This window comes from Vombatus ursinus, unplaced genomic scaffold (assembly GCF_900497805.2).
Source record: "Vombatus ursinus unplaced genomic scaffold, bare-nosed wombat genome assembly UNPS02014775.1, whole genome shotgun sequence".
Taxonomy (NCBI): Eukaryota; Metazoa; Chordata; class Mammalia; order Diprotodontia; family Vombatidae; genus Vombatus; species Vombatus ursinus.
Window position 1 is genome coordinate 7608810 of NW_020954553.1, and position 25315 is coordinate 7634124.

At 42.5% G+C, this 25315-nt stretch overlaps 2 protein-coding genes across 6 annotated transcripts in view; one reads left to right on the forward strand and one right to left on the reverse strand.

Moving 5' to 3' along the window:
- The first annotated feature begins 4099 nt into the window (after nt 1-4099).
- Nucleotides 4100-21036, forward strand: SYNC (syncoilin, intermediate filament protein). Of its 4 annotated transcripts, none has more exons than XM_027864682.1 (5): nt 4100-4244; nt 8442-9621; nt 18544-18668; nt 18837-18925; nt 20525-21036. In XM_027864682.1, the coding sequence occupies exons 2-5, from the start codon at nt 8524-8526 to the stop codon at nt 20533-20535; spliced, it is 1323 nt and encodes a 440-aa protein (XP_027720483.1). In that variant the 5' UTR covers nt 4100-4244; nt 8442-8523; the 3' UTR covers nt 20536-21036. The 4 variants fall into 4 exon arrangements, with proteins under 4 accessions (XP_027720483.1, XP_027720484.1, XP_027720481.1 ...); XM_027864680.1 differs by lacking the exon at nt 4100-4244 and adding an exon at nt 4673-4743; XM_027864681.1 differs by lacking the exon at nt 4100-4244 and adding an exon at nt 4673-4743 and having other exon boundaries at nt 18837-18913.
- A 1557-nt stretch (nt 21037-22593) lies between these two features.
- Nucleotides 22594-25315, reverse strand: part of RBBP4 (RB binding protein 4, chromatin remodeling factor) — a 28799-nt gene continuing 26077 nt past the window's right edge. For both annotated transcript variants that reach the window (XM_027864487.1, XM_027864486.1), the window contains exons 9-12: nt 23914-23990; nt 23768-23825; nt 23574-23684; nt 22594-22818 (exon numbers count right to left, since the gene is read on the reverse strand). In XM_027864487.1, the coding sequence (XP_027720288.1) occupies nt 22753-22818; nt 23574-23684; nt 23768-23825; nt 23914-23990 (312 nt within the window). In that variant the 3' untranslated portion in view covers nt 22594-22752. The remainder of the gene's footprint in view (nt 22819-23573; nt 23685-23767; nt 23826-23913; nt 23991-25315) is intronic.

Consider the following 25315-nt stretch of genomic DNA (forward strand, 5'->3'; position numbering starts at 1 on the left):
TATGTGTTTTTGTTTTGTATTTGATTTTAGAACAAGGAAGACCTAAGAATGCTTGTAGACTGAGGGGAAGGAGCCATAGTGAAAGATACTGAAGAAGAGAAAAAGAGAAAGGATGATTGATGGAGCACAGACCTGGAGCAGACAGGAGGAGATGATTCGAATCCAAGGTGAGGGGGAGGGGATTTAGCTTTTTTAATTTTTTTATTTTCTTTCTTTCAAGAAGGAAAGCCACCTTATCCTCTGAGATGACGAAAACAGAAGAGGATGGGTGAGGGCATTGAGAGATTCAGAGGAGAGAAAGATGGGAATTGAGGGAGTCCATGTAGGATGGTCTCAATTTTCTCATTAAAGTGGCTAACAAAGGCACTGCTCAGAGTGAGGAGAAGGGAGTAAAACGGGCATCTGAGATGAGAAGTTTGGAATGACTGCCGTGGAGAATATGACGGGGATTTTATAAACGATGAATAAAAGGATTGCCATGCAGGGGTGAGGGCCTAACAGAGAGAAAAGACTCAAATTCCTAATGGATCTGTCAGCATGATTTAGTGACTTCCTCCAGCAGTACTTAGCCGGAGCCATGTGGGACTGAAGGTTAGCAGTATATAGAAATTGCAGAATAGGAAGGAGATAAATTACTCAAGGAAAGAGGGCAGGAGAATTATTAAAGTGGCTGTCCTTAGGGTCAAGGCTGGGGAGGAGAGGGGGAGCTGAAGCCAGAACAGGATTGATGGGGAGAACAGGGAGGAACAGGATTATGAGAGTGAAGAATACGTGTGGGAGAAGTAAAGGCTAGAGAGAGGTGGGAAGGACAAAAAAGAATGGTCAATGAGAGAACTTCAGAGTTCAGCATCCCTTCAGTTCCAAGGGGAACAAGTAAGAAAGTGTGGCTGGTTCAATACAAGCCCCTCACCAGTCTAGGTGGGATAACTCAACTTGTAGGTCCATGTGGACAGTTCATTCCCTTAGAGGGGAAATAAGGGCTATGGGCTTTGTTGGGATCATGTCCCTCTTTTCCTATTAAGAATCCATTCATTCACAAAGACAGTGAACTGAATATCAACTTGGGTAAGCTAAATCCCATCTTCCCCTCACCAAAATGGCAAGAGAATTTTATCATAAGAAGGAGACTCAGAGGGAATATACTCCAACCTGTCCCTGAAGCATGAATTCCCCCCACAGTAGCCTGACGAGTGGTCATCCAGTGTCTACTTGAACACCTCCAGTGATGGAAACCTCACTCATTACTTAGTTTTCCTCTTCTTAATTTTGTAGCTTAGATGGTGCAGTGGATAAAGCTCCTGCCTTGGAGTCAGGAGGACCTGAGTTCAAATCCGGCCTCAGAGACTTGACACTTACTAGGTACGTGACCTTGGGCGAGTCACTTAACCCTGATGCCTCAACAAAAAAAGAGACTGAATGGGCGCATATCTTGGAACCAGATGGTCCCTTACTTCTGAAGACTTAGCAAAATGCAACCTGTGGCTCAGAGCTCCCCAGAGCCCTTTGAGGGCTCACAGGATCCAAGAATGACCTGGAGGGTTTACCCAAGAACGATATCTTTTTTTTTTTCCTTTGGTGAAGCAATTGAGATTAAGTGACTTGCCTAGGGTCACACATCCTTTTTTTGACTTGTTATACCTCCACCTAGAGTTTACTCTGAGAAATCTCTAAATATAGCTTAGGTATAGCTTGTGTCTAGTTTCCCTGAATGTGGCTGAGGGTCCCCAAGGATGAGCATCCAAGGCAATAAATGCATATTAGGTAGGAAAACCTTTATTTCACTCCACAAAAAAACCAACCAACCAAAGGACTCACAGGAATCTATGGATATACCCACAAAACACTCATAATAGAGTACCCTTACTGATAGTAGGGTACCCTTATTGATTGATATTGATTGTATTTTTCTTTTAAATAACTTTTATTTGTGCCTTCTAAAAATACCAGGCTTGATCTCCTCTATTTATTCTTGGTTCAATCTGGCTGTTTTCCCTATCTTTGTTCTCTTTAGTGCCATTTCTATGTCTTCTACCAGCACCTCAGGGACTGTGATGTTAGGATTCCAAGAATGTGGTTCCACTAAACTCAATGGAGGAAACAGCTTATTGACATGGTTTTTAGCAAATTGTTTCCATTTTTCTTCTGTTTGTAGTCCTCTTTCTATTCTCAAATGTCCTTGGAATGACTTTGCTTAGTTGGATATCTTGCCAAGATTTCTCTAAACTGGATTTACCCTCCAGCACTTTGGGTGGACCTCCTGTGGCTAACTTTTGAGGAGAAGCTGGACAAGTGGCATTAGGATAGGTAGGCATGAGCGGGTTGGGATTTGCATTGCCAGAGGGGACTCCTGAACTGAGATCACAGATACATTTGAGTATTCAAACATTTGCCAATATGTCACTCTTCCCCTCCCCCAATCTTTCCTTATAATAAAGTCAAATATGACGAAAACCCAACTAACAAAGGACTACTACAGAGGGAAGGAATGTATGCTTCCTTTTCTACAAGACAGATTGATTTCAGTTTTTCTGAGTTTTTTTGTCCCATTTTAGTTATTTTCATTGATGTCAAGGCGGCCAGTGTGTATCTTTTCTAGTTCTACTCTCTTTGCTTAGCATCAGTTCATATGAGTCCATACTCAAACACTTGAATGGACTTGTGATCTCATAGAGACTCTGGATAGTCTCACAATGCAGATCACTAAGTACCTATGGCTGCCCATGCCCTTGACTCCCGTCTAGGCCCTCCCATAAGTTCACCAATGGGGCTGCCCACTGGTCTAGAAGTCTTCCTGGCTTTCTCCTGACATTGTGAGAATACCAGTGGAACACCGTGCCATTCACTTTTATCCCTCAGCCTAGCCACATACAGGGGATAGATATCCTTCACTCTTGTTTTCTTTGAAGTTCTTTGTTATAGACTTAAGCCTGTTCACACCCATTATGTGCTTCTCCATTGTCCTCTTCAAGATATTCATTTTCAGGCCTGTGTGTGTGACACTCTGATATTCCCTGCTGAAGGAAGCTGAGGCTGGTGGATTGTTTGAGCTTGGGAGTTTTGAGCTGCAGTAGCATGAAGGCCAATTGGATGCCCACATGAAATCTGGCACCAATATAGAGTGAGTACCCAGGAGAAAGTGGCCACTAGGCTGGTAAGCTACCAATCTGCCTAAGGAGGGGCCAACCAGAAATAGAGTGAGTCAAAGCTTCCCTGCCCATCAGAAGTGGGACTGGGCCCGTGAGGGACAGCTGCACTTTCAGTCTGGGTGAGACAGGAGACAGTCTCAAAACAAACAAACTCATTTTCAATTGTAAGGAGATAGGTTTTTATGTCTCACAGCTATATAATCATCACACATGTAATCAAAACCAGGTCCACTGACTCCAAGTCCAGTGTTCTTTCCACAAAACCATGCTCTATTTTAGTGTGACCCTGGGCAAGTCATTTAACATCGCTGGGCCTCAGCCCCCTCTGTAAAATTAGGGTGTTGCCCAGGATGATGCCCAAGGCGCCTTTTGGGTGTAGATCCTATGAACTCTGCCCAGCTTTTGAACCAGAAGGTTGGGAAGATCCATTCTCCTTAGCCATCTCAGATTTACCACAACTGAAGCTGCGAAAGAAATTTATTGGAATAATGAATTCCATGCATATTCTACCTACTGTATAAAGAAATCCGCAGAATGGAGGCTGGAAAGGACCTCAGAGGGCATCTCCTCCAACCTGCACCTAAACAACAATGCTCTCCACGGCATGGACTCTGAGAGGGTCACTCAAGTTCAGGGCGTGGTGCCAAGGTGTCTTGGCTCCATCCATCTCATCAGCATTTGCCATTTCAGCCTTATCTGGCTGGTCAAGCAGAGGGAGCTCTTAATTGGTCGCGGGGTTGGGGGTGGGGTGGGAGAGGAAGGTGGTACCCCCTCCTCCCCTTCAGGGGAGGGATAGGGTGTTCAGATTGGGTAGTGTGGAGCCGAAGGGTGGAGCCTGAGCTGGGAGGGGTAGGGTGTGGAAAGGCGGAAGGAGGGGCGTGTGTAAGGGAGTGGGAATGGGGCCAGGATCCGGACCAGCCCTTCACTTTCTCCTGCACCCCAGTGCAGTCTCCTTACCTGACGTTCCCCATACAACCAAGGAAGTGATGAGGAGGCATCGGTGTAGAGGAAAGAATACTGAAATAAGAGACAGGGAGCCTGGTTCTAACTCTGACTCTCCACTAACTTGCCAAGTGACCTTGGGCAAGTCTTTCCCAGGTCTGTGCCACGGTTTTCTGTAAAATGAGGCGGGTTTTGGGTTTTGTTTTGTTTTGTTTTTACCCAAAAGGACCCCTTAGAGATGATCTCTTGGGTACCTTCCGGCTCTATGAGTCTATGAATCAGTGTGGACTCAACCTCCCTGCTGAGGCGCCCCTAGCCCAGAGTCCCTTCCTCCACATTCCCCACCCACCCGGGCCAGGCAGCCCCCGGGTAGGGCTGGCTGACCAGTCCAGGACCGCTTTTCTCCGCCCTCTGGGCCCGAGGCCAAGGCTGAGAGCCAAGTGGGCGCGCCGCCGGGGGAGGGGAGCACCGGAGGGATCCGATGTCTTGGGCTGCAAGCTGGTATTGCAGCTGGCGGCGAGGCGAGGCACTGGCCGGGATATTAATAACCCGGGGCTGCAGCTTTCCATGAGACCCTCCCAGCCATGGCCAGCGCGGAGGAGCCCCGGGAGGGCGGCCCCTGCGGGGAAGGAGCCGGAGCCTCTGGGTTGGAGAGGTAGGACTGGCCCGTGGAGGGGTCTGCAGCGCTCGCCCTGCCCCTCCCGGCTTTGGGGACAGGTCGGCGGGATTGAGCCTGGGGCTAGGGAAGGGACCTTCCGCAACCTACCGGCTTCTCCCAAACTTCTTCCCGTCCCTTCGCCCTTTGTCCACATGACCCCCGCCCCACGCCACCCCAGGATCCTCACCCGATCCGTTAAAGTGTCAGGCCCCGCCCAGAACGTGGGGATGAGCAGAGCTGGACTGCAGGGCTCCCCGGCGCCTTTCTTCGGGGTGGGGGCCGAGAAATCCAGAAAACTCAAGTAAGGGCAGGGGCGCCCAGCCCAACCTAGCCCAGACATCTCTGTGTGAGCGTGTGTATTTGGAAAATTTATTTCTCTTGTGCTATTTTGGGGGGACCTTTCCCCAAAAAGGGAGTCAATCCTTTCTAATAGGTATGAATCATCAAATACAGTGAATGCAGGAATGCCAAATACCCGGTCTCATTGTCTTCAAGGGTCTTCCCCATTCTCCCCACCCCCCACTCTTCCAACAAAAAAAGTAGTGACCCCAGAGCCCTGAGTTATTGAATTCCACTATTCTCCTGCACCTGGCCTCTTGGTCCTTGGCCAATGTCAAAAGGGTGGGTGTGGAGGAATCACACAGATTGTTGCATCTTCACACAGTTTGTTGCTTTTGGGGGCCCAAGGATCTTTGCCTTGGGGGTGGGAAACCATAGAGGAGAGAACCTGGTCCCTACCTGTGGAAAGGGAGCTTCAGAGAGAAGGTTTTAACTGCTCACTTCCCTTCACTCTTGTCAGCCAGCCAAAGCTCCAGGAGGGCATGGCCCTGAGAGGTGAGGATTGAGTGGATTGGGTGGCCTGACTTTCCCATGGGCTAAAAGATGAAGTTGCACATACATACCTGCATACAATCTTCCCCCCCCCATACCCCTCACCAAGACACACACACACACACACACACACACACACACACACACACACACAGTCATAGAATGAGGGTAGAAAATCCCCTAAGGACTAGGCAGGGAAGAGTGAGGCTCCCTTAGAGTTCCAGTTAAACTCTTCTCTATGTCCCAGAAGCCTCCCATAATCCTGCCCCTCCTCCAATGTTGAACCTACTTCTATTAGGGAGAGGAGCAGCTGTGTAAAAAGCTTTTCTGGATCCTCATTTGTACAAGAAGCCAAGTCCTTAAAGGATTCATCCATCCTTCAGACACCCCTGCCAAGTGACAGGAGATTGAATTGAAGAGTTGGAAGCTAATAGAGTTACTTCTCAATTATCTACACCAATGACAAGGGGTAGAACACTTGGGCACATGTAAATTCTAAACAGCAGATAATCCACCAGCCTTTCATGAGGTAGATGGAATGAATCAGTAAGGTGTAGTAGATAAGAGAGCTAGCTTATAAGCCAGGAAGCCCAGCCTCTGACACATTTTGGCTGTGTGACCCTGGGTAAGTCCCTTAACCTCTCAGTGCTCTAGCCTAGACAACTGTCTAAGACTAAAATGTAGTGAAGATGCTATTCCTTCTTTCTGCCAATGAAATTAGAGGGCTTCTCTTTACCTTTCCAATTTCTTGTTGTTGAGTCATTTCAGTTGTGTCTGACTCTTCATGACCTTATTTGGTGTTTTCTTAGCAAAGATATTGGAGTGGTTTCCCATTTCCTTCTCTGGCTTCTTTTACAGATGAGGAAACTGAGGCAAACAGGGTTAAGTGACTTTCCCAGGGTCACACAGCTATTAAGTGTCTAAGGAGATTTGAACTCAGGAAAATGAGTCTTCCTGACTCCAGCTCCAGCGCTCTGTCCACTGTGCCACGAATTTCCCCCTCAATCCTGCATTTATCAAGTGCCCACTCTGCAAAATAATGTGTCTTGAGGTGGGAAATGAAACATTAAAATCAGTTTTAATGATCTTACAGTAGAGCAGGAAAGTTGGGGGAGGGGAGAAATGAGTGAGTAGAGAGAGCCAGCTTGACATAAAGATGCAGCTCAGTCAGCCCACAACATGGATCATTGAGATTTATCTGTTAGAAGGCACAAATGTTTAAAAGAAGGTTTTTTTTCTTCTAAGTCCTGCTCCTTCCTAAACTGCTTTAAGAGTAAACAAAGCAATTCCAAAATATATTCTGTGTCCAGACAACTTTTTCTAAAGTTGAAGTGACCCATTAGGTATACTGAAAGAAGGACAGGGGGGAACCAGCAGACTTGGGATGCAGTTCAGCAGCTGTATGACCAATCAAATCCTTTCTCTTTCCTTAGTTTCTTCATCTGTAAAATGAAGGGGTTGGTCCCTTCCAGTTGTAAGGTCCTGGGAAGCTGCAGGGCTCTCCTGAACAGATCTATCTGAAAAAACCTGTTGGGGTCTCAGTTTGAAGCCTCCTCAGGGCTGCCAAAGGGCAGAGCAAGGGATGCATGGTAGTACCACAGGATTTTGGCCACAATGGTAAGAAACAAGCAGGGCCTTTATAGGAAATTTGGATTGTAGATAGTGAGGACTCACATCCTGGGCACAAATCTTAAGCTTGAATTCATCTTTCCAAGACAGAGGTGTGTTATGGAGCAGTGACTTTGGATTTAGAAGATTTGAATCTAAATCCCAGTTATTTCATTTACTGTGTGACCTCAAGCAAATCATTCCCCCTCCCTAAGCCTCAGTTTCCTAATCTAGAAAATTAGGGCATTGGATTAAGTGCCATTGGGCTCAGAACATTCTATGAAATACTCTGTTGTGGAGGCAGTTCATTTAGATCTTATAGAATTGCAGAGATTCCCAAAGTGGGCAATACTGCCTCCTGAGGTGCTAGCATGATCCAGGTGGTAGTAGCCTCAGGTACAATTGGGGGCCATTGAATAAAAATAAGTGGGCGATGGAAACAAGGAAAGAAGAGAAGAAAATTTTGAAAAACCATTTGTACATGTTTCATCTGTTGTATAACAGAGTTAAAGTCGTAGTGATTACATTATTTTTCAAAAAAACACGAAAAATGCAAGTTATAACTGATCAGTGGTCAAGTCCACCGACAGTCTTAACAAACAAGTGTTAGCAGGTGAGCATGTAGCATTGTTGGGAAGTCCAGTGTACATGGGGCAGCAATATGTGCATGTAATGACTTGCTTACAATACTATAAGGTTCTATGATGCAATATTGTGTCATCAAAATTTGAGTACAGGAAAAAACCCACAAATTAAAAATAAATTATTAAATTTAAGATGCATCACTAAAAAATATTTATATTCTTTTGAAATGATGCAAATTTAAAAAAAATTAAAGGGTTAAGAAAGTAGATTTCGGGGGGGGGACTGAGTAATTTTTTTTTAAAGGAGGTGGTAGGTCAAATAAGTTTGGGAACCTCTGTTATAGAGTCTTTAGAAAGAACACAGGTCCATCCTATATCTTCTTGTCACCTCTCTCTGGTCAGTGTACCCAGACTACACTGGCTATCACAGTTTCCCTGGTGGTTGTTGTACTTTCAGGAAATCACTTTAGGAAGTGAGAGGGAAGGGGGAAGAGAGGGAGAATGTGCGTGCGTGTGTGTGTGTGTGTGTGTGTGTGTGTGTGTGTGTACTTGTAAAAGCCACTAGAGGACCAGGGCTCAGAGTGACATGATCAAAGTCTCAGAAATCACTCTCATACACAAAGTCCCATCCTCACTATGGCTTTCCACAGACCTCAGAATTTTCTTTTGCAGGGATTCAGGGGCAGAGGACAATGCTTCACTCCAACAGAAGAAATCTGAATTCTTACAAGGGGAAGAGGCCCTGAACCCAGAGATGACTCTGTCCCTACACGGGGATATCAACCTAGAGGACATTCTCTACCTTGGAGGCACAGATGATGCTGATGAGGTACTCTATGTAGAAGAGACATTGAACTCAGAAGAGGAAGCTGACCCAGAGGAGCCGCTATATGTAAGAGAGACAGTCACCCCAGAGGAGACACTGCATGTGAAGGAGATATTCAACCCAGAGACACTGAACCAAGAGGAGACAATTACTCCAGAGGAGACATTACATGTGACAGAGAGAGCTGACCCAGAGGAGATACCAAATCCAGAGGAGACCAACGCACAAGGGGAGAAAGGCAGCTCGGAGGAGAAGCCTGCCTCCAAGGAGAGTCTCAGGGTTGAGGACAGCCTGAGTCCAGAGGAGTTGGAGCTGCTGGAGTGCCGTTTCCAGCAATGCATTGAAGCTGTAGCACAGCTGGAGGAGGAGCGCGACCGCCTCATCCACGAGCTAGTGCTGCTTCGGGAACCAGTTCTACAGGAGGTACAGAAGGTCCACCAGGACATCCTGGCTGCCTACAAGCTACATGCCCAGGGAGAGCTGGAGTGCGACGGGCTAAGGGAGGAGATCCGGGTGGTGAAGCAAAAGCTGTTCAAAGTGACAAAAGAATGTGTAGCCTACCAGTACCAGCTGGAGTGCCGGCAGCAGGAAGTCGCCCAGTTTGCCACCTGCCAGGAGGAGCTCACCACTCGTGTTGCCCGACTATCCGAGGAGCTAGCCCAACTCAAAGACACATGTGAGAAACAGAAAGGGCATTTCCGGCAGCAGCTAGAAGCCCCTCGGAGTCAGGGGGATAGCCATTTTCTACAGGAGAGCCGGAGGCTCTCTGCTGAGTTTGAGAGTTTCATGGCAGAAAGCCGCCAGGGCCTAGAAGAAGAGTATGAACCCCAACTGATGAGACTCCTCGAGAGGAAGGATGCTGGGGCAAAGGCATTACAGAAAACACAGGCAGAAATTCAAGCGATGAAGGAGGCCTTGAGACCGCTACAAGGAGAGGCCAGACAACTCAGTTTGCAAAACAGGAACCTGGAAGACCAGATCTTGCTTCTGAGACAGAAACGGGATGAGGAGGTGAAACAGTACAGGGTAGGCCCACCAAGAATGAAGGAAACAAGGGTTAACTTGGAGAATGTAAATTTGAAGGGGATTTACATACTTTTAAGGTCATGGAGGAGGGAGCGTCTGTTTTCCACATATGTGGAAAACAGCTAGGGTTATTAAAACAGCAGGAGGGAGAGAGGTTAGATATCAGGGGAAAAATATATATATATATATATATGTTCCTGTTGGGATTGTTAAATGCTGTATTGAATCACTGGCAGAAGTTTTGGAATTTCCTGACCTGGAGATCCTGATGTGATTAGAAAACTAACAAAAATGGTACAGATGAAATTGAGTCTTGAGGCAGCAGGAAATGGGATGGGATAGGACACTAGGGGACTGGTGGTATCCAAGTAGTAGAGTTAGATAACATCTGGAGGTCCCTTCTAGTCTTGTGTCTATAAAGCACCTTCTACCATATTGTGCTAATTCAGTCAATCAACAAGCATTTAAGTGCTTATTACATGCAACGAACCATGCTAGGCCTTGGAGATATTAAAAAAAAGAAAAAAACAACCAGTTCCTGCCCTCAAGAAGCTTACATTTTAATGGGGGGAAACAACATGTATAAAAATTGGTACATACAAGACACATGCACAATAGATAGAAGCTAAAGGAGAAGCTTCACTCGTGGACCAAGAAAGGCCTTCTGCAGAAGGTGGCAATTGAGTTGAGTCTAGAAGGAAGCCTAGAATTCTGAGAGGAGGGACAGCATTACAGGCATGGAAAATAGCCAGTGAAAAGGCATGGCGAGAGGAAATGAAGTAAGTACCCTTTGCAAAGATCAGCAAGTGGGCCTATATGGCTGGATGATAGAATGCATGGAGAGAAGTAAAAGATAAGAAGACTGGAAAGCTAAGGGGCCAAGTTGTGAGTTTTAAAAGCCAAACAAAGATCATTATATTTGATCCTGGAAGTTTAACAGGGAGACACCAGAGTATATAGAATTGAGGTGGGGTGGGAGGAGAGTAGATATAATGTGGTCAGAGTCCCAGACTGACTGTCAGACCCACACTTTAGGAAAATCATTTTGGCAGCTGAATGGAAGATAGATCAGAGTGGGGAGAGACATGAGGCAGAAAGACCAATTAGAAGGTTATTGTAATATTGTAGTGAAGGCCTGAACTAGGGTGGTGACTGTGTGAATGACGTGAAATGAATGTACAAGAAATGCTGTAAAGGTAGAAACCATAGGATTTTGTCATTGATTAGATATGTGGCATGAGGGTGAGGAGTTAAGGATGACAACAAGGTTGTAAACCTGGATAACTAGAAGAATGGTGGTGCCTTCATCAGTAATAGGGAAGTTCAGAAAAGGGATGGGTTTTTTGTTTGTTTGTTTTTAGGTGTATGTGTGTATATGTGTTTTTGGGAGAGGATAATGAGTTCTGCTGTTAACATGTTTAGTTTGAGGTGCTGATGGGATATCCAGGTCAAAATGCCCAATAAGCAGTTAGTGATATGGGATTGAAACTCAGATGCGAGACTGGAGTTGGATATATAGATGCAGGAATCATTAGCCCCGAGATGATAACTGAACACATGGGAGCTGATGAAATCACCAAGTGAGATAGTAAAGAGCAGGCATTCTCATCATTTTTGGTGGCCATGGACTCTTTTGGTAGTCTATTGAAGCCTATGGTCCTTGTCTCAGAGTGTCTTTCAATAACTGAGAGATCTATTACATTTCAGTTAGAGATTAGTGAAAATAAGGATGTAATTTCTTCCCATCCAAGTTCACATACCCTCTGAAATCTATCCAGGGACATCTTGGGGGTGTGTGGACTCCAGGTTAAGAACCCCTACTATAGAGAAAAAGGGTGGAGTTTTGGGGGGTACCCATAGTTAGTGGCCATTACATGGATGAAAGTCCATTAAAGGAGACTGAGAAAAAATGGTCAGACAGGTAGAAGGAGAAATAAAAGAGAGTAGTATCAGAAAAACCCAGAACAGAGTACCCAGGAGGAGAAAGTGACCAACAGTGTCAAATGCTGTAGAAAGATCAAGAAGAATGATGACTACAAAAAGTCCATTAGATTTGGCAACTCAAGAGATCATTGGCTATGAAGAAGCAGTTTCAGTTGAATGAGATCATTCAGGTGGCAGAGTATTTAAAAAACAGTGCAATGAGAGGAAGCAGAAGCACAGAACATAGACAGCATTTTTAAGGCATTTAGCTGAGAAAGGAAAGTGGGATAAAGGAAGATAGTGAGCAGGGATGGTGGGATCAAAGGAGTTTTGGGTTTTTTTTAAGAAGGGGGGAGACATGGGTGTGTTTGTGGGCAGTAGGGAAGGAATCAGTAGATATGAGAGTGACAATTAGAGAGTGGGGATAATAGTGAGAGCAACTGAGTGGGGAAGATAGGAGAGGATGGGACAAGAATGCATGTAGAAAGTCTGTCTTGGAAGGGGAAGGGCCACCTCAACATCAGACACTGGAATTAAAGAGGAGATGATGGGCAGTGATATCAGAAAGAACGTGAAATGAGAAAAAGAGAAGTTGGCAAATAGCTTCCATTTTTTTTCAGTGAAATATGAGGCAAGATTCTTACATGAGGAGTTGGGGAGGTAGGAGGCCATGGGAGGATTAAGAGTGAAGAGATTTGGAGCAGTCACTATAGTGAGTGGGACAGAGAATCAATTAGGGAGAAATTGAAGGACTGCCTTGTTGCAATGGACCCAGTTGATATTAGATAACATAAATTTGTAATGGTCTTTTTCTCCTGAATTTCTTCCAGCTACCAGCAACATATGATTAAAAGAGGCAGAGGGTGGGAGTAATCCAGGTTTGGCAAGACATGATCAGTAACAGTTATCCGATAAAGGGGCTAGAGACTTGAGAGTAGCAGATAATAAACAGCATTTATATAATGCTTTAAGGTTTGCAAAGCACTTTACAAATATTTTCATTTTATCCTCACAACCCTGGAAGGTTGGTGCTATTATTATTCCCATTTTACAGATAAGAAAATTGAGGCAGAGAAGTTAAGTGATTTTCCCAGGGTCACATAGCTAGTAAATGTCTGAGGCTGAATCTGAACGGAGATCTCCTAGACCTCAGGTCCAGCACTTTATCCATTACTGCCATTATTAGCTGCCTCTAGGAAGGTGGAGAGTTGAATTGGTTCACCGACTCATTGAGACTGGGAAAGGAGGAAAGTGTAGCCAGGCTAGAGGCGATAGCCTGAGAAAGTATTAAGGGGTAGGGGGGTTTGGAGGTCACAATGAAGACCAAAAACAGGGTAGGGATCACATTGCAGAGGGAAGCTGGAATGGCAAAATGATAAAATTTCATGACAAAAGTTCATAAATTTTAAAGTGAACATTAGTGAGCAATAGCAGGTTCAAGGGTATGACCGTCCCCATGTGTAGCTGAAAGTGGAGTGGAAGAATAGGTCACAGAAACTAAGCAGAATGAGAACCTGGGAAGTTAGGGTATTTAAGTAAACATCAGTGTATATATAAGGAAGTCCTCTGGACTTCTGTATATAGGGAGTTGGGCTAGAGGGCAAGTCTAAGAGAGACACTAAACTCAATGAGGAAGGAGGGAATGTGGCCTGGGATTTGGTAATTGCCAGTGGGCTCTGGATTGGCTGATATATTTGGTTAGTGTGAACCTCAAAAGAGGAGAAATGATTAGTGAAGGTGGTAGGTAGAGTCTGAAAGTGGTATTGGGGAACAGAGAGTATTCCAGTTCCCTTACTATGAGCAATGAGTTGTGGAGTATTAAAAAGGTGGCCAGGTCTTAATGAATGCCAGAAGATGGAAGGAGAGAGGGAAAAGTTTCAAATGGAAACTAAGTTTAATTATGGAGCAGGTGTTCCATGGTGGAAGGGGCAAGCACATCTGGATTGGGACACTGAGGTGAACGGGAACAAGGCTGGAGTTGGGAGTTTCTATTTCGACAGCTATGAGTTCAGTATCATCAGAGAATGGGAAGAATATAAAGGGGCAGGAGTATGTTAACCAATGAAGAATTATACCAGGCATTGTTATTAGTGGGAGAGGATCATTAGGGTAATTAATTCTAGGACTGAGGACTTCTAGCCAGGCGATCTCAGGGCTCATTTCCAGTTGACCCCTGGAAAAGTTCAAGCTACCCAGCTCTTGGAAGGCTATTCAGAGCCAGCACCTTTTTCCACCCCTGCTGGAGGGGGAGCTGCATTACAGGAAATGCTAAAAAGAAGGGATATAGGTGTTGGATATACCTTGTCAAGCACAAGGTTGACAGCCTTCCAGTGAATTGTAGTGCTGACAAAAACTTCCTAGTTGATTTCTGCTAAATATTTCTTCCTGGCATCTGATATTTCAAGGCTACTCCTCCTCCCCATTGTAAACTCCATCTGCCTCTCCTATCAACTCCCCTATTTTATATGGGTGCTATCACCATCCTCCCAGTCATGAAACCTTTGCCATCCTAGATTCCTCCTCCTCTTTTATCATTCCTCCCTTTTCCAGTCAGCTGCCAACTCTTTTGGTTTCTACCTCCACATTGTCTCCTATCTCTCCCATCTTCTCCACTCCCACAGCCACCTTTATTATTTCAAAAAAATGGTTTTTTTTTCAATTCTGAATTCTTCTCCTCCCCCCGCCCATTCCCCACTCATTGAGAGGGTAAGAAATACTATACTCATTATACATATAAAGTCATGTAAAACATATTCCCACATTAGCCATGTTGCAGAAGGGGAAAAAAAGGCAAGAAAAATAAAGTGAAAGAAAAACATGCTTCAATTTGCACTCAGAGTTCATCAGTTCTCTATCTGGAGGTGGACGGTGGTTTTCATCATGAGTCCTTAGGAACTGTTGTGCATCATTGTATTGATCAGAGTAGCTACATCATTCACAGCCAATTGTCATTACAATACTGCAGTTACTGTGTAGATTGTTCTCCTGGTGCTGCTCACTTCACTTTGCATCAGGTCATTTCTTATCCCATTGCAATCATACGCCACAACTTGTTTAGCAATCCCCCAACTGATGGGCATCCCCTCAAGTTCTAACTCTCCTTCTTATTACGTTGCTTGGTGTATTACAGTAGCCTCCAGATTGGTTTGGGCTGTAATCGTGATGGCATCTATAATATAGACGCCAAAGTAATCTTCCTACCAGTATGATTACAGCATCACCTTGCTCAAAAAACCATTACAGGATAAAATTTAAACACCATATGCTTACATTCAAGGTCCTCCACCACCTGGTCCCAGTCTTATCTCACTACCTTTTATGCACTCTATGCTTGTGGCAAAGTGTGCTACTTGGCCGATCCCCTGTCTCATCTTGCCCTTTCCTACCTCTGCCCATTTACATAAGATTGTGGCACCTCCTCCCCACCCTAATCCCCAAGCCTGAGATGGTTTCCTCAGTCCCAACCTATCAAAACTCTTCAAGGTCCAGCTTATGTGTGCCCCGACTCACTCTTCATCAATAAGCTTTTACTGAATAGTCACATCTATGTTTAGTGCCCTAATGTCTATATTAGACATTGGGGGTTACAAAGGTGTACCACCTCTTCCATGCCCCCATCCTTAGTCTTCCAGTTAAAAGTGATCCTTCTCTCCATGAATCACTGGCCATTGTTTGACTTTCCTATGTATTTAATTATGACCTTCCTGTAAAGTCTTTGAAGGTTGTATTTTATCATTATCTCCTAGGTCTTGCACAGAGTAGACCCTTAGTACTTGTTGATTTGAATCATTCCATCAATAAGCATTTATTAATTAGTCTAGTCTATGTTTATGGCCCAGTGCTAGACCCTGAGGATAGAAGGAAGTGTAAAAACAGCCTCTAAAGGGCTTGAGTTTGGTGAGATAGAATACCTACAACGTGCCAAGTGAGTGGTTGATAAAAAGGATTTCAGAGACTGAAATAACATGGCAGGCCTAGGCAATTGCTTTAACTACTCACTGCAGGACGTGAATCAGACAAGGGTTGTGGGAGTAGTAAATATAAGCAACAGAATAAATACACATGGCACGTTCCTGAACAATGAATCAGTTTGGCTGGCTCAGAATAATTTGTGTAAAGAAGCACTGGAAAATAAAGGTCAGAGAGACAGGTAAGGGCTCAAACAGTGGAGAATCTTCAATGACAGACTAGTTTGAACTTTATCTTTTGGGTAATGGTAAGCCACAAAAGGCTTTTAAAACAGGTGGTGCTTTCATATGATAAATCTGGCAGCAGTGTGCAGGATAAATGGGAAGTGGCCCCTCACACTACGGGCTCAACTCTTCCTCACAATAAAAACTGTTTGTACCCTGAGGGCTCAGCCCTTTTGTCAATGATACAAGTTTCCTTCATCTGCACAATTGCTTTTGAAAGATATTCAAGTAGGTACACTAAGGCATAGGAAGAATCAGTACTCCATAGACTATTTAGACTAATGCTCCCTGACAGTTGGTCATTGTGCATGGATAATGTCAAGAATAACCAGATACTGAATTATAGCTTCTGGGATCCAGGCAAAATTCCTCTTCCACTCAACAAATACATTAAAAAAAAAAAATAGCCAACCACGTGTACTCTGCTGGAAAAGACAGAAAAATGAGACTCAGTTACTGCCCTTAAAGGGCGTATGTAGTAATGAGGTTTTGCTTTTCATCTGTACGGTAGGTACTTAATAAACTAGGTAGATTAACAATACAAATATTAATGAAATATGACATGTACTAAGTACGTAAGCGGGGTGTAAAGTGTTGACATCAGAAGCTCTCTCTTCCAGCTGGTGAGATTAGGGAATGTTTCTTGGAAGAAGGGAACATTTTTGCTGGGCAAGACATCAGTAGGCAGAGAGGCAGGTATTTCAGGGGTAGGACACAGCACGAGCAGATGCTCAGACATGGGAAAAGTATGGGGCAAGGAGAGAAGTGAAATGCTTTCCTGCTGTGGACTCACTGCGGTATCACAGGTGCAACATCAAGGATGACTCAAGACAGTAAATATTTTTGGCCCTTCTAAGAGTGAGATGTACCAAAGCTGAATTCCTGTTCCATTAGTCAGAGCATGTAAGAACAGGGAAAAGCCCAAGACAAATTTAGTCTAACCCCTTCACTTTTCAGAGGAAACTAAAGACCAGAAAATGGAAGCAACTAGGCTTCAGAGTCTGAGGAATGTGAAGTCATTGCCCTTTCAAGATACACCTTCTAATCCCAACTAGCCTGTGTCTGTGATCTGGACCAACAGCTAGACTGGTGAATGGCTGACAAACGCCTTACTTAATCACTTGGCAATGTATCCAGACTAAACTGACTTACTCAGTTGCCGCAGAGATCTGGCCAAGGTCTTAGTGTTATTTTATTACCATCAACTTATTTAATTCTTGGACAAATTCTCATATATCTCTGGCTCAGTAGAACATGGATATTGCCAATGAGATTCAGTTTCAGATGTTTGTAATCATCATCACTACCATAACCAAGTATTTATTAAGCACCTGATGGTTGATAATCCTATAGTGGATAGTAGACAGAGATACTGTCTCTCCTTTGTGGGCCTGAATTTTAAGAAAATGTTGAAGCCAACTGTAAGACCACTCAGATATCAGAACATACAAACAAAAATCACAGAATCTTAGAATTGGAAAGGATCAAAAGGGTCATCCAGTTCACTACCATACTTATATAGCTTATCATCAAGCAACAAAAACTCTCTTGCTGACTAGCCATTAACCAGCTGCCACTTAAGACTTGGGTACTAGTTTTGACTTTGTCACTAGCTAGCCATGTAACTCAGGCAAGTACCCGCCCTGTTCTGGGCCTGCTTCTTCATCTACAAAGTGAGGGAGTTGGATTAGATAATTTCTTAAGAATCCTTCTGTCCTTAACATTAAAAAAAAATTCCCCCAATTACAAATTGTACAGGTAAAGTATTGGAGCAATCAGGAGAGAGATAGCACCGAATATTTTTTTTTTTTTTAAATTTTGAGTTCAGATTCTGTCCTTCCCCTCCGTCCTCCCTGAGATGGTAAACTAATCTGATATAGGTTATACACTTGCAATCATGTAAAACATTTCCATATTAGTCATTTTGTGTAGGAAAACTCAAACCAAAAGAAATATAAGAGAAAAAGTAAAAAAGAATGTGCTTTGGACTGCATTCAGACACCATCAGTCCTTTTTCTGTAGGTGGATAGCATTTTTCATCATGAGTTCTTTGGGGTTGTCTTGAATCACTGTATTGCTGAGAATAGTTAAGTCATTCACTGTTAATAACTGTACAATATTGCTGTTACTGTGTGCAATGACCTGGTTTTTCTCACTTCACTCTGCATCAGTTCATATAAGTCTTTCCAGGATTTTCTGAAATCATCCTGCTTGTCATTTCTTACAGCACAATAGTATTCCATTACAGTCATACCACAATTTGTTTAGCCATTCTCCAACTGATGAGCATCCCCTCAATTTCCAATTCTTTGCCATCACAGAAAGAGCTGCTATAAATATTTTTGTACAAAACCTTTTCTCTTTTTAAAAATCTGGCAACACTGACCTATCAGTGGTATTGCTGGATCAAGGCCTATGTCCCTAACATTTCAAATCCCTACCCTCTTCCCAATTCAACAGAATCCTAACTGTACAATTAAAGATTATATTAGATCTAATGATCCTATCATCCCTGCTTTGGAATTAAAAAACAAAATAAAACAAAAAACTAGCTTCCAAAGATCTGGTCTATCAAGTCTCTCAGCACTAAGATTTTGAAGAGTTTATCACAGACCCTCTAAGACTTCGTTGCTGCCTCTCTTGCAGATGGAGGTCTGTGGAACACACAGTAGAGAAGCCAAGTGAAGACTGAAATTCATCCCTAGTCATGCTCCATAAGGAGTCTAGGAAATTGTGAAAAGCCCTCTCAAACTCTCTGCTACCCTCTCCCAGGTTCATTAGAAATTCTCTTGGCTCTTTCCTACAGGAACAGATGGAAGAAATGGAAGACAGACAGAGGCAATTGAAAAGCCGAGTACAACTCCAGCAGCAGAAGAACAAAGAGATGGAGGAGCTAAGGATCAGCCTCACTGAAGAGCTCTCTATTTATAAGTCAGTTTTTACTGCTACCCAAAATTTGTCCATACATGCAGGCTAAGGAGGTAGAAGAGGGAGGTAGTTCAAGGGGAGGTTTGTGAAGGATTGCTTTTTTTCAGGGGAATGATTTTTAAAATTCCTGTCGTCTGCCCTCAGATGAAAAATGGCTTTGTGTTTTTAAAGGGCTATGCTACCCAAGAAGGCAGAGCAGCTCGAGGCCCCCACTCCTCTGGGAAGTGGAATGGAGACACAGTCTCAAGGTGATCTCTCTGGTGAGAGAGCAGTGCTTGCATCCTCTGAGTGCTAAACAACTTAACTCTACTAGTCAGCTTTGGTTTGGCCCTAGAAGACTGTGTACTGATAAAGATGTTTTTCAGATCTTTGCCTCCAAGACACAGGCTTTCTAAACACACAGCTCAAGCCATTCACAACTGTGAGAAATGAGGTCGTGGTCCAAGATGCCCCCCTTTCTAACATAACTCACGTTATTTCTATTTGGTACAAAACCTCTCACAATTGATTTCTTTAGCTGGACAATGAAAGGCTTAAGAAGGAAAAAGTCTCCAGGTTTTGTCACTCTAAATGGTCTTCATCAGGCATACTGCTCCAGGGGAAAATAGCTAACGGACTAATTTTTTTCCACATTCACTAATCATAAAACTTACAGTGGCAGTGAGACAGAAGTTTTACCATCTAAGGTGGCAGAGTCACACGAATTAGTGTGACTGTGACAGTCATAAAAATATCACACAAGGTCAATATCATTCACAGGGCAAAGAACATAATATTTACTATCTGAGCCAACTGAGGCAGTCTGACATCAAGCTACCCATTTCTTTCCCAGTTGGTGGCAAAGTTCAAAAGACTGGGTTATATACGAGGATTCCAGATTTTGGTTAAAGTGGGAAAGCTGCTTATACTCTTCATACAGCTTAGGACTCAGTAAACAAGACACCCTGGTAAGAGAAGTATTCTGTAGCTGCCAGATCTGGAGTACCTTGCCTATCAAGCCATACAGAACCACTGCATGGTTCCAAAGCTCCAAAGTCCACGACTAGTCATTTTACAGCGCCCTAAACATAATTTTAAAATCTGGTTAATAAATCAGTCATCACTTGCTTTTTAAAAGAAAAAAAATCTTATCTGGAACTCCTTACCACCTGGTCCTAAAGTTGTTTCATTATTTCAGTCATTCTTGACAATTGCTCAGGGAGGTGGGTCAGTGACAGATTTCATTTCAGATGGAGAAACTGAGGCACAGAAGTCTCCTAACCAGTTTTGTGATTGGAACAAGTGTCAATACCATCCAATTCACTGTCTACTTAAGCTGACATACAATTTCAAAACTTAACTTTTTGATGCTTTTCCTGACCCAGACTTGTATACAAGTATATATTGTTTTTGGAAGAAACCACTTGTGCAGTTCCCATCACCAAAGAAGGTGATCTAGTGAACTAATTTAAACTAGAGGTCATTAGTGACATTTTATTATATTACACAACTCTATCTGCATTTCAAGAACACAAATAAGAAACTAAGTTAATCCTAAAAGAATTAATTGCTAATGGTGGCAGCTGGATGTCTTTTGCTGAACACCAGAGGCCAATTTACAGGTAACGACGGATGGCTTTTCATGGAAACCTAACACAGCACCCCCTAACTTTAATACACAGAGCACTAACATCTTCACAGATTCTGCGGTAGTGGGGTAGGCCAATTTCATCAGTGTAGGAAGTCCAAGGGTGGAAACTCCCTCTACTAATGTACACTGGCAACTTCAGTCTTAAAAGAATTGCTTCAGTGGTATTTCACTACATTATATTTGTTTGTACAGAATATAATCTAAACCTGCCTTTCTTTCTACTTCACAGGAGCTGTTTAGAAATCTATGGCCGACTCTGTAACCCAGAAACAAAAGACAAAAGCTCTTAGCGAAGGAGCACTAAAGCCTCATTGGACATTTTTTCTTTTCAACATAAAAGGGAATACGAGGGACCTGGTAAAATGCTCCATCCTGTGAAAGGCGTAAGCATTGGCCTATCAGTTTTAAAGAGATTTGCTGCCCTCCCTGCCAGAAGCAGAATACCAGGCAACCTTCAGCTTGTTGGGCATAGAGCTTATTGCACTGAAGAATGGAAGCACCTGCTGCCCCCTAGCAGACTCATGTGCACGCTATGAAAAGGACACACCAACGGTGACCAATGTATGCCTTGCAGTGTTATGAAGCAGAAATTGTTGCCTTACTTTGATTCAAAGCTCGAAGCCTTTGTAAGGCAGAGCAAATGTCAACAAGGCAGCCCATTTTAATTAAGTGGAGTTTTAAAGTTTGATTTACCTGTGCCACAAGTGTCTGACTTTAAATAGAAGTTTTTCTTAAAGCTAAGCATTTATAAGGGTGCTGTGGGCTCCAGTAGTTTTGTTTCCTTATTCATATCAATAGTTTCCACTACACAGCACACATGTGTCATCCTGAAAACAAGGGACCAATTGAAGTTTTCAAACCAAAATATTTAAAGCCATTTGGACTTTCACAGAATTTTAGTCTCACGAAGACTACTGTGGTATAAGACGATGTACTTGGCTACTAAAAGAGGTGGCCAAGTACCTGGAATACTATCTGGTATTAGGTCTTGAAGAGTAAACCTTTCACAGGCCATTATCACTAACCTGTAAGTACAAGTCTGACTGGGGAAAAAAAAAACCAATACATTATAGGAAGGGCCAACCTCTCCTTTTCCAAATTTAAAATTTCTCATGGAACTCTCTCTATAACAGTCTCTAATATTCTTGAAGACCCATGTATTTATTTAGAGAAGGATGAGCAATAAACTTCAAAACAAAAAGATGACAACATTCTATGAGAATAATGCAGGCCCTGCTGATACTTTGTCTGATGTCTCTTCATTTACATCTATGAAAAACTAAGTCTTTTTCTGACAAACTGATATTAGCTTTACTTTTGTTCATATCTGTCAGGCTCTAGTACTTGATGAATTCTGGGTATAAAATAAAAACCCACAGCAATTTTTATGTAGAAAAACAATTTATTCCATCATAAGCACTTACAGTTAGTCATGGACAGTAACAGGCTGCTGGTTGGACAAGTTACCCCAAAGGATATAAAACGAGTGGTCAAGGACTAATTCAGTTGGTGTGGGGTTTGTTGGAGAAAAAAAAAAATTTTTTAAAGAAAGGAAAAAGGAAAAAAAAGAAGTCATCCAGAATTTTAAAGCTCATGTCAGCTACCAATTGTTCTGTTTTCAGATTACTGGGTAGTCTACCAGTAGTATATCTGTCAGATAAAAACACACCTTCTTTATAACCTGGTGGTCCCAAGTTAAAAAAAAATTCACAGAAAGTAAAGAAATAATACGAAAACAGCTCAAGAAATATACTAGAGAGCAAAACTATATGAGGTGAACAAAGATATTTTGCAGGTATAGCTACAACATTTCACATGGCTGTTTGTCCCCCATAAGATGAGAAGTGAAAGGAGGAAGTAAACAGTCACTAGGGAAGAAAAAAAAAACCATTAAATAAAACAAAAAAAATTTCAATAAGAAATTTTGACTGGTTACAGAGGAAACCAGCAGGAGTAGGCCAGTCTACAACAGGGATGATCTGTACCCTAGAAGGTTGGTTAACCATGCCAATTTTAGTCTTTGAATCTCTACAAACAAAGGAAACAGTTCAGACGTCCTACAATGCTAATACCTCAGTGGCTCAGACTCCTCACTTGGATATAAATCCTACCCCATTCTAATTTTACTTAAATTAGCCTGAAAAACTTGCAGTTATAGCATAGGAAGAAAAATAAAACACTCATGGTCCATTTCTTGGGGCTATATCAGATTTGAGAGCTGGATTTGCTCATAAAAAGTTCTTGGAAAAAAATTAAATATGGGTCTGTGGCTCTGCTGAGTCAAGCCCCCCCCCCCCCCCCCCCCCATAGTTAATAGTAAGAAATCATTCACTCTCTGGGTTAACAGATACCTACAGATGAATGTCTGGACAAAAAAAGTCTGTCTCAAAACCAGTGTTATCAATCTCAGGTTGGGAAGAAAGGGGAGTCTAAAAATCAGCACCAGTGCAGACATGTCTAGGACCCCTGTCCCTCTGGATCCACGCTTCCTTCAGGGTCTTCATCATTGTATATGTTCTCAGCCTGCCCCAAACAACAACAAAAGTTAGAGCATTGAGGGAATATAGGATTTTCTCTAAGACAAGCTTCCTACTGAAATGTATCAGGTTATTTTTATAAATGTGAGCTTCACCAATTTCTTCCAGATAACCAATACCTTCAAACCTATTTATTTTTACAGGTACTACTCTAAATCCCAATTTGTAAACCAGGTAAATCAGGAGGTGCTCATCTGTATCCCAGAAGGACATACTCTGGGGCTCCTTTACATTGAAAGCACCCCCATTTCATGTTATAATCAAATTGAATTAACCTTCAACTTTTAAGGGACACACTGACTAGATAAAGCAAGGCATAACTCTTTAATAACCAACCACATAAAACTAGGGCTATAATCCACACAATGAAAAGTACTAAAGCTACTCAGGAGTTTTATTTCACTATTAAATGGTGTTTCAGTACATTAATAGGACACTGCAACTTAGTGTGCTTACTATAACAATGTTTTCCAAGGTTTTTCGGCAATGCTTTCATTAGTTTTCTCAGAAGCAGAATTATCTGGATTGAGACATTAGAAGTTCTGGCCAAGACTACAAAGTGTGTCAGTGGAAAAGCCTAGAGAATAAATCCCAATCTTCCAGCTTTCTGTCTCTAGCTACTAGACAGATGACGGACAAAAGGTTTTATAAAGACAAACGTATACTTCAGTTCACCTACCTTGCCAATCTACCCACTTCCCCCCTCCCTATTCCCCATCCAAGAGATTGAAAAGCACTCACCATCTGCCAGACCTGCATGATATTGTCTTCTGATACAGAACAAATAACCCAAGGTTCATTGGGGTTCCAGGAGAAATCTGATATCTTGGCAGTGTGACCACCATGAATAAACTGAGAGAAGGAAAACTCGATATTAAAAGCCAACAGAACCCAATTATTAGTTAGTTCAGAGTACTCTGACTACAGAAACCTACCAATAACTCTGGTGGCCCATCTTCTGCATCTTCAGGTGACTGCTCTTCTCCAATTTTACTGCAGGAAGAAAACAAATTAAAACAAGCTTCACATCATACAGACATGTAAATGGAAATCTATTTGGATAAAAATTGAAATGACTTACCTCAAGTCCCAGACATTTAGCCTGCGGTCAGTGCCACTGGAAGCTAAGATAGTTTCATTGTGGGGAGACCACTGTACCTGAATTGAGGAAAGAAAGAAGTAGGAAAGATAAGAACTGAAAGCTTGGTGGGGGGAAAAATCTCAAGTTTTCTAAATATATATATATATATTTTAACAGAAGAGTAATGGAGATTTTAAAATTAGGTCATAGGATTTTAGAGTTGGAAGGTACCTTAGGGGTCATGTCATCTAACCTCCTCATTGTACAGAAGGGAAAAATGAATCCCAGAGCAGTAAAGTGATTCTTCCAAAGCTATAAGAATAGTAAATGGCAGAAGTGGCATTTGAACCCAGATCTTCTGATTCCAAAACAAGGTTTGTTTTTTAAAGTACTTACACATCTGAGGTCCCCTCCCCTACCCATACCTTTCCAGTCTTATAACACATCATTGCCTTTGTTCTTTAACAAGTTTTTTATCAAACACTAAAATCAAGGCCCTGTGCCACATGTTGGGGATACGAGAATGAAACAGAGTTAAGATATGTACAGAAAGAACTATAATAAAAAGAAGAAATCCAAATTAAGTGTTAGAAGAAATCTGAAGGAGAGACCTCCTAGCTGGAGGAATCTAGGAAAGGCTTCATAGAAAAGATAGCCCTGGTGTTGAACCTTGAAAGGAAAAATTTGGACAGATATCTGGGAAGCAGTTTGGGGATAGTAGCCAGTTTAAAACTACAAAATGGCTACTAAAGAAAAGAAAGTTCAAGCATAAGTTCTCAAAGTGCGGTCCATGGATCCCAAAAGGGCGTCCACGAGGTCAAAATTATACTTATAATAACACTGACATTATTTGCCTATTAAAATACTCTTCCCCTTTCCAAGTACACATCTTTGTGAGGCTGGATTTTCTTCACATACTTCAACCAAAACAACATATCAAAACAGATTAAACGTAGACGCAGATATGAGAATCCAGCTGTTCCCAATTAAGCCAGACATTTGCAAAAATATGTAAAACAATGCCATTCTTCTCACTCATTTTTTAAAAATATAAAGCATAAAACTGCACTAAGAATGCCTTGCAAAGTTATTTTTCATTAATAATGTTACTTATGTTAGTATGTCAAGGGCTTATTGTTGTTTTTAAATGAATAAGTATTTAAAAATGTTCAGTTTTAACCTCCAATATGGTAAATACAATAGACAAAAACCCTTATAAACTTTGAGGTCGTCAATAGTTTCTAAGAGCATAAAGGGTTTTGAGAACCACAGTGTGAAAGTAACTTTACATGAATGGTATATTCAATCAAACTCTAAAATTACAAGCAAACTGTAGTAGTGTTTAAGACTCAACTAAGCAGATCATTCCAACAAAATTTAGAGACGGAATTGGAAGAACAAC